This window comes from Oryza brachyantha, chromosome 2 (assembly GCF_000231095.2).
Source record: "Oryza brachyantha chromosome 2, ObraRS2, whole genome shotgun sequence".
NCBI classification, from domain to species: Eukaryota; Viridiplantae; Streptophyta; class Magnoliopsida; order Poales; family Poaceae; genus Oryza; species Oryza brachyantha.
In genome coordinates this window covers 4,162,706-4,177,341 of record NC_023164.2, presented here as the reverse complement: position 1 = coordinate 4,177,341, position 14,636 = coordinate 4,162,706, and the positions used below count along the sequence as shown (strand labels likewise).

Sequence of the window (14,636 nt, the reverse complement as noted above, 5' to 3'; positions counted from 1 at the left end):
GTGTTTGGCCGTGAGAAAGAGTTGGGTTAGTTATCTGGCGCGGGAAACATAGTAATATATTAGTACATGATTAATTAATTATTAATGAGTGAAGTGCACCAGTAGTCCCTAAACTTGTATACATGTGTCATCTAGGTCCCTGAACTCTCAAAATGTATTTTTGGGTCCCCGAACTTGTCCGGGGGTATCATATAGGTCCAAACGGGTTTCGACTCGTTTCATCCGCTGACGTGGCATGCCACGGTGGCGCCTACGAGAAGGGAGAGAAAAGAATAAGGAGGGGAGAGAGAAACTGACATGTGGGACCCACATGGCATCACCAACATATAGGCGTTACCGTGTCATGCCACGTTAGCAGATGGAGTGGGTTGGAGCTCGTTTGGACCTATATGACACCCCGGACAAGTTCGGGGACCTAAAAATACATTTTGAGAGTTCAGGAACCTAGATGACACATGCATATAAGTTTAGGTACCGCTGGTGCACTTCACTCATTATTAATTATAAAAAAATATAAAATAGATTAATTTGATTTTTTAAAGCAACTTTTTCTATAGAAAATATTTTCAAAAAATATACCGTTTAGCAGTTCGGGAAGCATGCACATGGAAAACGAGGCGAACCAGATAACTTATCTAGCTGCTGAATGAACGGGGCCTAGGTACTGAAATTTGGTATGTAATAGCCGCCAGGTTTTGTTGGTGTTACTAAAATTTCTCCAAGTTCAAATGAGTCCTTTAAATATCACTTATCAGTAATTAACGGTTTAACATTTTCATTCGTAGGGTATTGGCGATTTAACCATTTTTTAGATTAAGAAGTTTAGGGACTTACCTTTTTCCTTGTGAGGGGTTAGCGATGAGTATCGAGTCCTTTTCAATTTTACTCCCTCCAACTATTACATTGGATCAGCTAACCGGTTAAACTTTTTTTTTTGCTCGACGAGTAAATCAGTTCTTTTAAGCAATGATAAAAAAAATTCTTAAAACAATGTTGAGAGGTCCAATCCTACCAACTTCTGTGCAAAGTACAACCTTTTTTCGAGAATTTTTTTATAACTCCTTTAGACACTTTAAACTTTTAATGACTACTCCCTCCGTTTCACAGTATAAGATTTTTTAGTCTTGCTTAGATTCATATGGATGCTAATGAATCCAGTAATATATATAAATTATATACATTCAGAATTTAGACAAAGTGTGAAAAAATTTTATAATAAAAAACGGAGGTAATAGCACATTTTAGTTTGGGAATAAGTTTGGCAACTGTGAGAATTCGAGATCCAGGCCCAAGAGGCCCATCCAGCCCAAACCGAAAGTCCATTTCTGCAACCTTCACTGCACACCTGGACTCGACGCAACCACGCCCACGCGGCCCTCGTGACTCGTCTCCTCCGTCCATCTCCCTCACCGCCGGCGCCTCCGCGCCCGCCGCTCACCGGCGCCACGCTAACCTTTCCACGCCAGTGCCAGGTGAGAGGTATTCCTCCTCCTCCTCCGATCGATCTCATCTCCTCCTCCGCCCTCGCTCTACGTCGGAGCTGTAGGGCCGCCGGAGCCTGCCGGCATCTCTGCTCTGCCGCCGGCTTCGCGCTCGAGGAGAGACCTCCCTATCGGTGCTTCGCGCTCCTGGTTCAGGTACGGCTACACGGCACGCCTGTGTCTAGCTGGGACAGCAGCGTGTGGGGTTTTGGTGTTTACTGCGAGAAACCGAGAGCGCGAGCAGAGTAAATGGGGACAGCAAATTAGAGCCAGAAAAAGAGGTTTAAGCTTGAAATGCTCGAGTTTGTTGTTGAGAAGAAGCTTTGACCTTGATTCTTGAACGACAAACTAAGCATTTTTCTTCACTGTGCCATAGGGAAATATACCTTGTTAACAATTTGGGGCTTTAGGCTCCATTATCTCATTAAATTGGATTTCCGTAGTATTACATCTGTTTCACGTTATAAGTTGTTCTGGCTCTCCCAAAATTTACATGGATGCTAAATTGCTAATGAATTTGGAGACATATAAAACATATTCAATGATCCATGGATGAATTTGGGTGGGGTCAAAACATCTTATAATATGGAATGGAGGGATTCTGTTATATCTTTGGACATCGCCTTGTTTTGTTTGGACAGTAGTTGGAGGTCCCTGTTGCATGTCACTTGTTTCGCATCCGGTTATACAGCAATTATGCTAGAACATTGATTAAGTTCTATTCTTTACCATGCTATTCTTAGATTTCAGCAGCTGTCAATTTCTTTTTATTTGGCATACCTCGGAAACCCAAATCCTGCCAATAACAAAGGAAGGAAATCATTCTATTCTTTTATGATCCCAGACTTCGCTAAGAGAACCGTAGGCTTTCTCTGGAATATATCAGTGCAATTTCCAGCTCCAAACTAATAAAAGCCATGCCAATAGCACGTAGTCTATGCTAAGAAAAAGGCATCTTCGGTCATATAAAACTTGCATTTGGTTGGCACAACTTGAAGGAAATCATGTTCATTTTTTGAGGGAATTATGGACTTGCACTGAGTGGACTTGTAAAGTATGGGACCTTTGTATAGCCTATTTATAATTTTGATTTGTAATTTTTTGTGCTCCTGCAAAAGAAAACCTGCCAAAGCCCAGCATTTCTATCTCTACAGCCAACACAGTTTAACAATCTCCAGTAGCCCTCTCCAATTAGTTCCATGTTAGTAGTTAACATAAATGGTAGCAAACTTGCTTTAAGAGATATACTTAGCTGATTGACATCAATTGTTACATTACAAAAAATATCTAATTGACATGAGTAGATATATATTTCCCCCGTATATAGGTCTTGGGAAAATGTCATTCACACCTATTCTGTTGATCCTATGGTAACTGCTATCTGGTATTACTGTTGCTGGTCATTGCATGTAGACTTTTAGGGGTGGTTTACTAATGAAGTTATATTTCTTGCTTCACCAATGTGTATTTCTTGTTCATTCATATTTCTATCTTCACCAATGCAGATCTTGGGCATCCATGATTGTAAAGCTCATCTTTGGGTCGCTATGGTGCCTTGTCCACCTAGTGATCAGCCTATTTGGTTTATTATCGCATCTGAGGAATAATTTAGAATGCTATCTCATTTCATTCAAATTATTGCCGAAGTACGAAAATCTACTGCTTGAGAGACTTCAGTACTTGGGCATTGTAGTAGATAGCGGAGAAGCAAAGAATGCTTTGAAGGTCAAGCAACTTTTACATTGGTTCTCAACTCTTGGGATTAAGTATCTAGTTCTTTATGACATTGAAGGTGTGATTATGAACATATCCCAGACATGCTTCCTTATGAGTATCTAGTATCCTCTTGTGTGCCTATCCTCTACGTCTAACAGTTTTTTTTTCTAAGAAACAATTTTGGTGATGTGAAATGAGATCACTTTAGCAATATAGCAGTATTAATGAGTTTGACTGCTTTACTACACATTTTCTTCCCTAAAGTCATAATTTGTAATGATTTTTCCCTGACTTAGATGCAAATCTGAGCCAAATTACATGTATTTTGCATATAAAGTTGCTTTTAACAATTTGAATTGCCTGTTACATACTAAAAGAATTGAAAAATAGGAGTGAACCAAACATCTAAATAAATATGAAAGCATAATTGTTTGAAATGATGATCACTGTGATTCTCATTACTTCTCATCTTGCTTTGGAACTTCATTAGTGTTTTTACAATGTACACTGCAGAAAGAGTTATGCAACTATTTTGACAATTCTCTTCAGGAGTACTGAAGGAATTGCTTCAACCTGGTATAGAAGCCTCAAGAGATGAGAACCCAAGAAATTCTTTAGTAAGTTTCTCAGTGCAGTTTTTATTGATTCATTTGCTATATATCACTTTATAATGGCCATCATTTTTGTGGACTTGTAGGATGTTTTTGCAGAGACCAAAGCTTCAATGTGCAGTCGTGAGGGGATGCTTATAGAGTGTCTTTCTGGTTGTGATGGCAAGGAAGCAATCGCTAAAGCAGCAAACTTACTTTACTCGGCTTGCTGCAACTCTGGTAAAAGTTGTAAATTTGTGTTTACAGAAGCTGATATGACTAATGTGCTGAAAGTGCTAGGTATGTTTGAGAAGAAAATATTAATCCTCCCCCCTCTAGTTTTATTTTTCATATTCTTTCCACATTTGAGGAATTCATACATCAGAACACTATAGGAGCACTTACCGTTCCTGCCTTTTCATTAGGTAGTGGTGGGCCAGAACCTGATCTTCTTCTTGTGTATGGTCCTGGTAGATGTCATTTAGGATTTCCTGCATGGAGATTACGGTACACAGAGATTATGTAAGAACCCCACCCAAGTTATATAGTCTGGAAAAGTTTTCATGATACAATTCTGCCTCCCTTGCTCCAATCACATACAAAATTATTTCACCTGTATGTTGACATGTCTGCTATTTTATGTAACTTGATTTTTTTAGGCTCTTCTCAGTCTTCTGTTTAACATCATACGTCACTTACTAATGATTTTGCTATTTTATGTCACAACTGTAAATATATATTTTCTATTTTGCAGGTACATGGGTTCACTGGAATCGATGAAATATGGTTCTGTCCTGAAAGCTTTATACCAGTTTCAACATAAATACCAAAATTATGGTAAGTCCTTTTGTTTTTAGTTTTGGCTTTGTACTGCAGCAAAAATTCTCCGCACTTAGCCCCTCTACCGGATGACTTTCTGTTGTTCACTATAAGTTACATGAAGTTGCAAACGTTATGTATTGATGCTTATGTGCACGAGCAACATTCAGTTTTCATCGTTTTGCTTTGTTTCATAAAAATATAAAATGCTTGCATAAAACGAAACGGTGTAAAAATTCGGTGGCCCATGTTTTATTTGTAATATTTCTGCTGGCACTGTTCAATAAGTACACATGTAATGATATAAAGGATGTTTAGCTGTCAAATTCTGAATGGTGAGCGTTTCATCTGCAGCATTTACATAGGCTGTGTTTGCCGTAATATTGCCACATTTGAAGTTCTGATACCATATTGTACGACGCATTTCAAACTATAATTTCTATGTATTTAACCAACTGTTATAGCCATAAAAGTAACATGTTTTGGCTCCTGATTAATACATAGTACTAAGCTAAAATGACTGACACCAACCATTTGTCTATCAGGTAAATGAGACTATGAGAGCGATGTACTCCTACTGACCAAATTTTACGGAAGTCTTGGACTCTTGGCAACTATGTACGTTATGTTACCTTTTTGGAAGAGAATCAAAATGGGCCACCTGTAGAATGTTATTTTGTTTTCACCAGAAAGAATGTATAACTGCATATTCTCAGTTAGGTTGTAAAAACTCAACCAAATGCATGTGTACAGACAGACAATGTTGTTGTTTTTCTTCAATCTGGCATTCTTGCAAATCATACTACTACTTTGGTTGCATATTATAAAACTTTCTTAGTTTGTTTGGATTTATCTATGTATCTATGTATATGTGTCTAAATTTATTGCATATAAATCTAGATAAAACTAGAAAATCTTATAATACGAAACAGAAACAGAGGGAATAAGTACGAACTACCAATATATATTCTCGATGGATAGTTTTGTACTGTTTGCTTCCTACATGGCATTATTGTCAATCATGTTATCTCAGTTTAATTTCTTCTTCCTTTTTTTTGGGTGGGTTTCTGATATGGATGATATACCACATATCTGTTTATTTTCACAATAATTGGCACTAGTCCCATCACAAATGCAGGACAGAAACAACATCAACCTTGTGTGCTATGCTATCCACAAGACCACAACAAACCCTACCAAAAAAAAAAAATCTCAGCAAATGCCAATGCAGCATGCAGGTGTTATATGCATGCTGGCAAAGCCAGGGCCTCAACTCCAGCAGGCATGCCCTTATCCCACCTCCCCGGCCACGTGGCGCCCTCCTACTGGACCCACTGATGCCCTCATCTGCTAAGCTGCCACCTCACACCAGAATTAGATTTCCCCATGGCCCACACCCACACCCTCCCATGGCCACAAGCATTGCACCCTGTCACCAGTTTAATTTGGAGCACACATTTCAAGCCCTCACACCACACACACCTCCTTCCACTGCTCCATCTTCTTCTTCTTCTCCTTCTCCGAGCTTGAGCTTTGGGGTGACCTGGCAATGGCGGCTCAGGCTCTTCTCTCTGGGAGGCAGCTGCTGGGGAGGCCATTGCAGTCTTCAGCCTCCAGGTCTTCCTCCTCCAGGAAGTCACCCTTCATTGTCAGGGCAGAGGCCACTCCACCTGCCAAGGTATCTTCAGTAAAATGTTTATTTGATTGATTGGATGCTTTTTTTTCTACTCATGTGTAATACAAAATTTCTAGAAATTATATTAATTGATTGGTTCTATAATTGTTTTTGGCTTCAGCAAGGAGCTGACAGGCAGCTGTGGTTCGCATCCAAACAGTCCCTGAGTTACCTTGATGGCACGTAAGTCTCACCGAAACTCTTCAGAATACATGAATTTTATATATAAGTATTTATAAAAGACACCGGTTCCGTACAAACCGAACTGATTTATGTTAAAGTCATATAATTTCTATATGAAATTTGTATGTTTTAAAAGAGATTCAACTAGGGTAGCATGAAAAGATCGTACTATTTGGCTAAATTTCATAGCATAATAAATTAATAATACAATCAAAATAGAATTAAAGTTTACAAAAGAATCATGGATGGATGCAGGCTGCCGGGAGACTTCGGGTTCGACCCGCTGGGGCTGTCGGACCCGGAGGGGACGGGCGGGTTCATCGAGCCGCGGTGGCTGGCCTACGGCGAGGTGTTCAACGGCCGGACGGCGATGATGGGCGTCGTCGGCATGGTGGCGCCGGAGGGGCTCGGCAAGCTGGGGCTCGTCCCGCCGGAGACGGCCATCCCCTGGTTCCAGACGGGCGTGATCCCGCCGGCGGGCACCTACAGCTACTGGGCCGACCCCTACACCCTCTTCGTCTTCGAGCTGGCCCTCGTCGGCTTCGCCGAGCACCGCCGCTTCCAGGACTGGTACACGCCGGGCTCCATGGGGAAGCAGTACTTCCTCGGCCTCGAGAAGTACCTCGGCGGCTCCGGCGAGCCCGCCTACCCCGGCGGCCCGCTCTTCAACCCGCTCGGCTTCGGCACCAAGAGCGAGGCCGAGATGAAGGAGCTCAAGCTCAAGGAGATCAAGAACGGCCGCCTCGCCATGCTCGCCTTCCTCGGCTTCGCCGTCCAGGCGATCTTCACCGGCGTCGGCCCCGTCCAGAACCTTCTCGACCACCTCGCCGACCCCGTCCACAACAACATCCTCACCAGCCTCAAGTTCCACTAGAACCCCCATCCATCGCCGCTCTACGTATCCTCTACGTATTTCTACCCCTTTTTAATTAAATGTATTATTATTAGTACGTATTTATGTACGTATACGTACGGTAAGCCGCGTGTGATCGAGAGGAGTGTGGGGGGTTCTACTGTACGCACGTACATACGGTGATGCGTATTTGGGGTGTAGGGTGTGGGTGTATAACATGTAAATTTCTGCTCCGACTGATTGCACGCATGGATCGATCTGCTTGTCTTCTGTTTCCGTATACCTGTATTCTGCGCCGTAAATTATATAAACTTGATCTTAGATTGATAGATTATATTATCTTCGTTCACAAATATAAGTATTTTTTTGTCGGTGCTTATATCATCGATAGATATAAGTATTCGTCCTGATTTCCGGAAAAAAAACATTGTTGACGGAAGAGAGTTAAAAGGGGAGATTTATTTGCATCACAGAACAATGAAAGAATTTTTTTTATTCGAATGAGAATTTTGTGAGCAGCTGAAAATAGGGATAAATATTTTTTTAATAAAATGGAAATATTTTGGGGGGCGATGAGCGGTGAGGTGACTAAGGCCCGTTTAGTTTATGAGAACAAAATTTTTGGGTATCACGTCGAACGTTTAATCGCATGTTAGAAGGGTTTTTCGGCATGAACGAAAAACGAATTTCATAGCTCGTCTGGAAACCGCGAGATGAATCTTCTAGGCTTAATTAATTCGTTATTAGGACATGTGGATAATTGTGAACTAATTAGACTGAAAAGATTCGCCTCATGGTTTCTCCCCTAATTATGTAATTAGTTTTCTTTTTCGTCTATTTTTAATTCTCCATCTGAATGTCTAAATATTCAATTTAATGTTTTTAAAAGAATTTGGGAACTAAATAGATCCTAAGATGCTTAAGCAGGCCGGCCCAAGGTCAAATTCGGCCCATTGTTATCGGGCCCACTTACCCAGCCGTCGTCTTCCTCCTCTCGACTCGTACGTCCAAATGCGCCGCCTCCTCCGCCGCCGCGGCCGCCTCCTCTCCGCGCTCGCCGGAACCGGCGCGCCACCGCGGGCTGGGGTGGTGTACGCCTTCGGCGACAACAGCCACGGCGCGGCGGGCCAGCCGGCGCCGTCCACCGACGTGTACGTCCCCACGCCCGTGCCGTCCCTCCCGCCGTCCGTCGCGGCGGTCGCGGCCGGGCACTACCACTCCCTCGCGGTTTCCGCCGAAGGCGAGGTCTGGGCGTGGGGCCGCAACGACGAGGGCCAGCTCGGCCGCGGGCACCACGCCCCGAGGTGATCTAGCTCATCCTCGATTCTCAATTTCTCATCGGCGCTTCCTGCACAAAAGCGCAAGTAATACCCAATGTTAGAACATTTTAATCCTCTTTGAAGTCCAAATAATGAAACAGGTTAGCAGCGAAGTGGCTTCCTAGGCCAAATAAATCAGAAGCCAGGATGTGCTTTTTCAGTAACAGTAGCAGAAGAGATAAGAATGCTCAAACCGTGATGGTTTCAGTGTAATGTGCGATGCGAATATATTGAAATCAGGACATAGTATATCTCATATATAGGATTCTTGTTCGTTAGAATTCAAACCCTGACATAGTATATCTCATATATAGGATTCTTGGGCATAATTTATATTTGCAAATGTTATTAACTCAAGAAAATAAACTTCGTTTCGGTGGCGTATGCGCCATTTTGCTGACATACAGGAATACTTGGAGTAAGCCTGAACGAGTGAGAGGATTGGAAAATGTTCAAGTTCGAGCTGTATCTGCTTCTGGTGTTGTTTCAGCAGCAATTGGGTGTGATGGATCTTTGTGGTTTTGGGGAAGATCAAAGCGTGGTCAACTTGGGCTTGGGAGCGATATCATAGAGGCTGCCGTGCCTTCTAGAGTGGAGAAGCTTGCTAGTTATGATATTGTCAAGGTTCTAACCTTTTCTCCCTGAATTAAGCTGTCAGACGTTTGCTCCCTTGTGAGCAAAAGTTGTTAATTGAAGGAATAATGCTAGGTATCATTTGGATGGGGCCATGCTATGGCGTTGACAGAAGATGGAGGGCTATTTGGTTGGGGCTATTCAGAAAATGGAAGGTTAGGAGAAATTGGCCAAATTACTGAGGCACCTTCTGCCAAAGAATTACTTGGAAAAACAGTGGACAAGTATTCTAGCTCAATGCTAGAGGCTGTTGAAAAGATGGTCGCGGAAAAAATTAGGAGCGAAGACAATATGCCCATCATCTGGGAACCTTCATTTGTTCGTGAAGTGAGTCAGGTTGAGGTGTCTGATGTGTCATGTGGGCTTGATCATTCCCTGGTTCTCTGCTGTGAGTGTTCTTTTAGCTAGAAATTGAATCTTCTTTTGTGTGCATTTCCTAAGGGCATTTTTCCTCTCATATTTCTGTTCTGATATCACAGTAATAGCCTTTAATATGCCATAGTTCATTGTTGCAAATTTGTATTTGCTGTCATAGTTAAAGTTGAAACTAGGAGATGACCATTGGTTCAGGTCTTCTGGAGTGCCAATAGTAAACATATGTGTCACTGTTAGTTATTCAATCACCTGTATTTTCTTCTGGCAATTCTTACATGGTTATGTTTTAGCCATGATGACATAGAAAGCTTGGGCCTGGAACACTGTGTAGAATATTTATGCATGAGCTAGGATTCATAAGTTATTTATTCACTAGTACCAAGTTTACAAATGTAGTTTATAGAAGAGGATCTTTTATTTGGACTAGCAGACATATTAGGGAAACTTTCAGCAATTTCTTTGGGATGTTATTCAAACTCCCATCGACATGAGCTACAGCACTGCCCCGGCTAACGTGGTTTCTGTGTTACCCAGCTGATGGTGCCGTACTGAGCGGTGGAGACAACACTTACGGACAGCTTGGTAGGAAGTCAACCTGGTCCAAATTTCTTCCTGTTGAGATAAACCACACTCCATTCTCCGTGTCAGCAAGTGTTGGCCACTCTCTTGCAACATGCAACATTTCAACCGAAGGCACTGACCATGCTGAGACCGGTGTCCTCTCATGGGGATGGAACTGCAGCTCCCAGCTTGGACGACCTGGCGAAGAAGATATACCAGCACTAGTCAGCGGTCTGAATGGAGAGAAGCCAGTGTCAGCCTCAGCTGGTCGAGTCCATTCAGTTGCTCTCACGTCTAAGGGAGAGGTTTGGGTGTGGGGATCTGGCCGAAATGGCAGGCTAGGTTTGGGCAGCTCGATGGATGAGCGAGAGCCTTGCCTCATCGACACCCTGGAAGGAGCAGAAGTCTCAGAAGTTGCTGCAGGGATGGACCATACTCTTCTCTTGGTTGCTGAGTAGGTCGGGCTGCTTCTTTACGCAAGAAAAACATCTGATTCTTGCCTTAGTGCAGAGGTTGTCTGACAAGTATCAACTGGATGTGATCTTTAAAATAGTTGATGCTGCTGCCTCAATATGTTTGGAACCAGGAAAATCAGATGTGTTCCTTCCAGCAAGTTTGACATCATTTTCCCCTTGAAAGAGGTAAAGAATGTGGATGGTGAAAGTTAGTCGAATGCCAGTGCCAATGTACATCCGCAAATCTCTTATGTGATCGTGTGCAATCTGTTTTTCCTGTACCAATTAGATACTATAGATCACTTGTTTGTGTGAAAAAAAAAATCATTTTCTCTCATCTGTAATGGTAGACTCGTTCTTTTGTTCTATGCAAAATCTTACCCTTGGATATGAGGGCTTTGAAAAAGCACACTCCTTATAAACTGCATATTTGGCAAGCAAGAGAGCGACATAACTGCACTGGGTGATGAAAACAAAGTTTGAGAATTTCTTTTTCTCTAATCAGAGTGTTATTACACCATCAAACGTTGCTATGAAGACATTTTGCTCCCTAATCAAGGTAGCGATCGAGTCGATTTACAGCTAATCCATGACCTGTTCTACACCCCGTCTGTTGTATTTTGCTTGTGCTTATAAGCTAAAATTTAAATTTTTAAACTTGATTTTAAGGTTTTTTTTCCATCGTAGCTTATTTTTAAATATTTGCTTTTAAATGGCTATGAACATGTATATAAATATTTTATTTGTAAATTATTTTTTGTTTGTAAATATATTATTTAGTTTTTTTCTTTCGAAAAACGAAAGTATGACCCCTCTAGTTCAATAGGACAAATATGTTTTATTTTTAAGAGAGTAAAGTGTATGGGTGGTACATAAATTTGTCTAATCGTGTTATCAAGATTCCCCAACTTATAAAATACATTTTTAGGTCTATAAACTTTTAAACTACAGGTCCAAGACAGGCTCTAACCTGCCTTGAAATAATGGCCCATATGTTATAGTCATAGTAGAGAAGAAAAAGATAACAGAGGGGTAGGGATTATTATTTTTATTTTCTCCATGTTGTTGACAGACGGTCCGATAATTTATTTATAATTATAATGGTACAATTATAATTGATATGCGGTTTCCACTGTATATTTTTATCTTTTTCGTTGAGGTATGTAAGCATCACCCGATGTCACTTAGGATGAGAGAAATCCACAAGAGATCCAAGGTAGCAAGCCACTTCAGTGCAAACATGTTAGAGCTTATTTGGATCTACATGGCACCAAAAACATGTCCTACAGGGGTGAGAGGATGACCAAGGGTATCTTAGGGTCGTGCTCCACCATATTGGGGCGCACTTCGCTTGGGCCCCTCTTAGGTTGGGGTCCTAAACAAAGTTACAAGCCCAAAGATCCACGACAGGTGATGCAGTATCATGTTTCTTCATTTGCGGATGACTTGGATGGAATTTGATGATGAGGCTGGATCCGTTAGAAAGAGGACTCCAAAACCTTTCCATCAAGAACTCATGGGCTGAAAACGGAGCTCGTATGAAGATTTGGCGGCCGTTCGAACTCAGCGCTGCATTAGGTGGCCGAATTGGATTCCAAAACTTCGAGGACTTGATCTTGATATCATCTTGTTTATCCATGATGTGAGCTATGGTTGTATCCGTATTAGCCATAGTCACATCAAGAGATCATCCGTCTTTACTCTTTTTAAATATAAAAATAAAATTTAGTTTATTTTTAGTTCGTGTAAAGCTGGGCATGTATTAACTGACCATGGTCGTGTTCGCAAGTCCCTCGTTTTTCAAGTGCACGCTTCCTAAACTATTAAACGGTGCATTTTTTGTAAAAAATTTCTATAGAAAATTTGTTTTAAAAAATTATATTAATCTATTTTATATTTTTTAATAATTAATAATTAATTAATCATGTATTGATTTATTACTACGTTTTCTGTGCCGGACACCTCACACCTCCAGCCGAACGCGGCACCACATCCATCCGTAAGCCTCGACGACCTAGCAAATGGGATCATTATACTTTGGGCTAATATTTAGCCCACGGGAGATTAGCCCAAGGGCCCAGCCCAGCAAGCCATTCAACCTCAATAGGAATAAGTCCACTTAAGGTCCCTCAATTTAACGTGCAGTCTGTTTTGCATCCCTCAATCTAAATACCAGAAATATATACCCCTCATCTTATACTTACCATACATCCAAGGTCCCAAGGCAATATGTAGCATTTTTCTTCTCTGTTTCGCTGACGTGGACATGGCTGGGGCCCACATGTCAGGAGGTCTTTGAGGAATTAATAGACGGAGTTAAATGTGAGGTCACGACGTCCTCATCGGGCCCTACGTCCCCAGTGTCGGCTTCACCGGCGGCACCCGCGTCGGCGTATACCTCGACACCGAGGAGGCTGACCACGCGTGCACCAAGGCCTTCAGCATCGACCTCCTCCGCCGCGGTGCGCACAGCTGGGCCGCCGAGCTCCGCGTCGCCGTCGATCACATGCTTGTCGCTGTTGAGAATGACCTCAACATGGAGGTCAGCGGCTTCTCGGTGTTCCTGGCCTTCCTCATCATGGAGGTCGGCAAGGCCGGCTGTGGCGACCTGCGACGGAGGCTGCGGGAGGAGGTGCGTCGTGTGCTGGAAGACGGTGGCGAGGTCGGGTTCGCGGCGGTGAAGGAGATGGCGCTGGTGCGGTCGACGGTGTACGAGGTGCTCCGGATGCAGCCGCCGGTGCCGCTGTAGTTCAGCCAGGCGCGGTGGGACTTCATGCTGCGGTCGCACGGTGGCACGACGTACGAGATCGGCAAGGGTGAGCTGCTATGCGGGTACCAGCCGCTGGCCATGCACAACGTGCGGTGTTCGACCGACCGGACAAGTTCGTGCCGAAGAGGTTTGTCGGTGACGACGGCGAGGCTCTGCTATAGTACGTGTACTGGTCCAACGAGCCATCGGGAACAAGCAGTGCGCAGCCAAGGAGGTGGTCGTGGCCACAGCGTGCATGCTCATCGCCGAGCTGTTCCGGCGATACGACTTCGAGTGCGACGGCACGTCCTTCACCATGCTGGACAAGAGAGAGCTCACTCCAAGCTAGAATGCCATCATTCTCATTGATCTCCTCATGCACATATGCATGTACAAATTAAATTAAATTCGAGTTGCTAGCTCCATTTTTTTTCTCTTTGAGCTGCTCGTAAACAAACATATATCTCCTCTGTTCTTCTGTGCAATAAGTATTTCGATGGTTTTACATAGATACGTACACATGATTCAAAATTACTTTGATAGTGATCCTAAATTTCCAGTCGAGAAAGCATGAAAGTAGAATCGCACGAAACGCAAATACTACTACTACATGCAGCTGCAGCCTGCAGTCCCCGCACCGGCGCACCTGTAGCCCGCAAGCTATAGCTCGCCGGGCGCCGGCCTCTGCTCTGCGCGGTCCTCGCTGGCCAGCGCCGCCGGTCAGCTTTCGCATGGCCTGGCCTCCTCCTGTCCTCCGCTTCTCGGACCTCTGCGCCGGCGGCTGGGACGCTCCAGTGCTCCCTATCGCCTCTTGGAGGCTCGCCGTCTCGGTCATCGCGCGCCACGCCCGCTCTCCTCTAGCGTGCTCGACACCGCCGCCGCCCCCTCTCCACTCCATCGTCGGCGCGACTCCGAGCTTGCCTCTCCTAGGGTTTGCGAGCAGAGCTACAACGCAACCTCACTTCTCCTAGCCAAACGAGACATTTAACTTCGTCTAACTTTCCAACAGCCTCCTGACATGTGGGTCCCAGCCATGTCCACGTCAGCGAAACATGGCAGAAAATTGCTACATACTGCCTTGGGACCTCGGATGCACGGTAAGGACAAGATAAGGGATACACATTTCTGGTATTTGGGTTGAGGGATGCAAAACAGACTACACGTTTAATTGAGAGACGTCAACTGGACTTATTCCACCCCAATAGGTTTCTCCCGAGGTGGGCCCCA

General features: G+C 43.5%; 3 protein-coding genes and 1 pseudogene across 4 annotated transcripts; all 4 read left to right on the top strand.

Moving 5' to 3' along the window:
* Positions 1 to 1,384: 1,384 nt before the first annotated feature.
* Positions 1,385 to 5,418, top strand: LOC102704392 (dehydrodolichyl diphosphate synthase complex subunit NUS1-like). Of its 2 annotated transcripts, XM_006646963.3 has the most exons (7): positions 1,385 to 1,637; positions 2,987 to 3,273; positions 3,747 to 3,814; positions 3,895 to 4,087; positions 4,213 to 4,309; positions 4,542 to 4,624; positions 5,152 to 5,418. In XM_006646963.3, the coding sequence occupies exons 2-7, from the start codon at positions 3,000 to 3,002 to the stop codon at positions 5,157 to 5,159; spliced, it is 723 nt and encodes a 240-aa protein (XP_006647026.3). In that variant the 5' UTR covers positions 1,385 to 1,637; positions 2,987 to 2,999; the 3' UTR covers positions 5,160 to 5,418. The 2 variants fall into 2 exon arrangements, with proteins under 2 accessions (XP_006647026.3, XP_040376628.1); XM_040520694.1 differs by lacking the exon at positions 1,385 to 1,637 and having other exon boundaries at positions 2,688 to 3,273.
* Positions 5,419 to 6,040: 622 nt separating this feature from the next.
* Positions 6,041 to 7,593, top strand: LOC102704117 (chlorophyll a-b binding protein 8, chloroplastic). Its single transcript, XM_006646962.3, has 3 exons — positions 6,041 to 6,284; positions 6,403 to 6,464; positions 6,720 to 7,593. The coding sequence occupies exons 1-3, from the start codon at positions 6,156 to 6,158 to the stop codon at positions 7,336 to 7,338; spliced, it is 810 nt and encodes a 269-aa protein (XP_006647025.2). The 5' UTR covers positions 6,041 to 6,155; the 3' UTR covers positions 7,339 to 7,593.
* Positions 7,594 to 7,685: 92 nt separating this feature from the next.
* LOC102719180 (ultraviolet-B receptor UVR8) lies at positions 7,686 to 11,121 on the top strand. The gene is made up of 4 exons (XM_006648360.3): positions 7,686 to 8,621; positions 9,044 to 9,260; positions 9,345 to 9,657; positions 10,179 to 11,121. The coding sequence occupies exons 1-4, from the start codon at positions 8,233 to 8,235 to the stop codon at positions 10,661 to 10,663; spliced, it is 1,404 nt and encodes a 467-aa protein (XP_006648423.2). The 5' UTR covers positions 7,686 to 8,232; the 3' UTR covers positions 10,664 to 11,121.
* A 1,311-nt stretch (positions 11,122 to 12,432) lies between these two features.
* LOC121053449 lies at positions 12,433 to 13,758 on the top strand (annotated as a pseudogene).
* Positions 13,759 to 14,636: the final 878 nt, after the last annotated feature.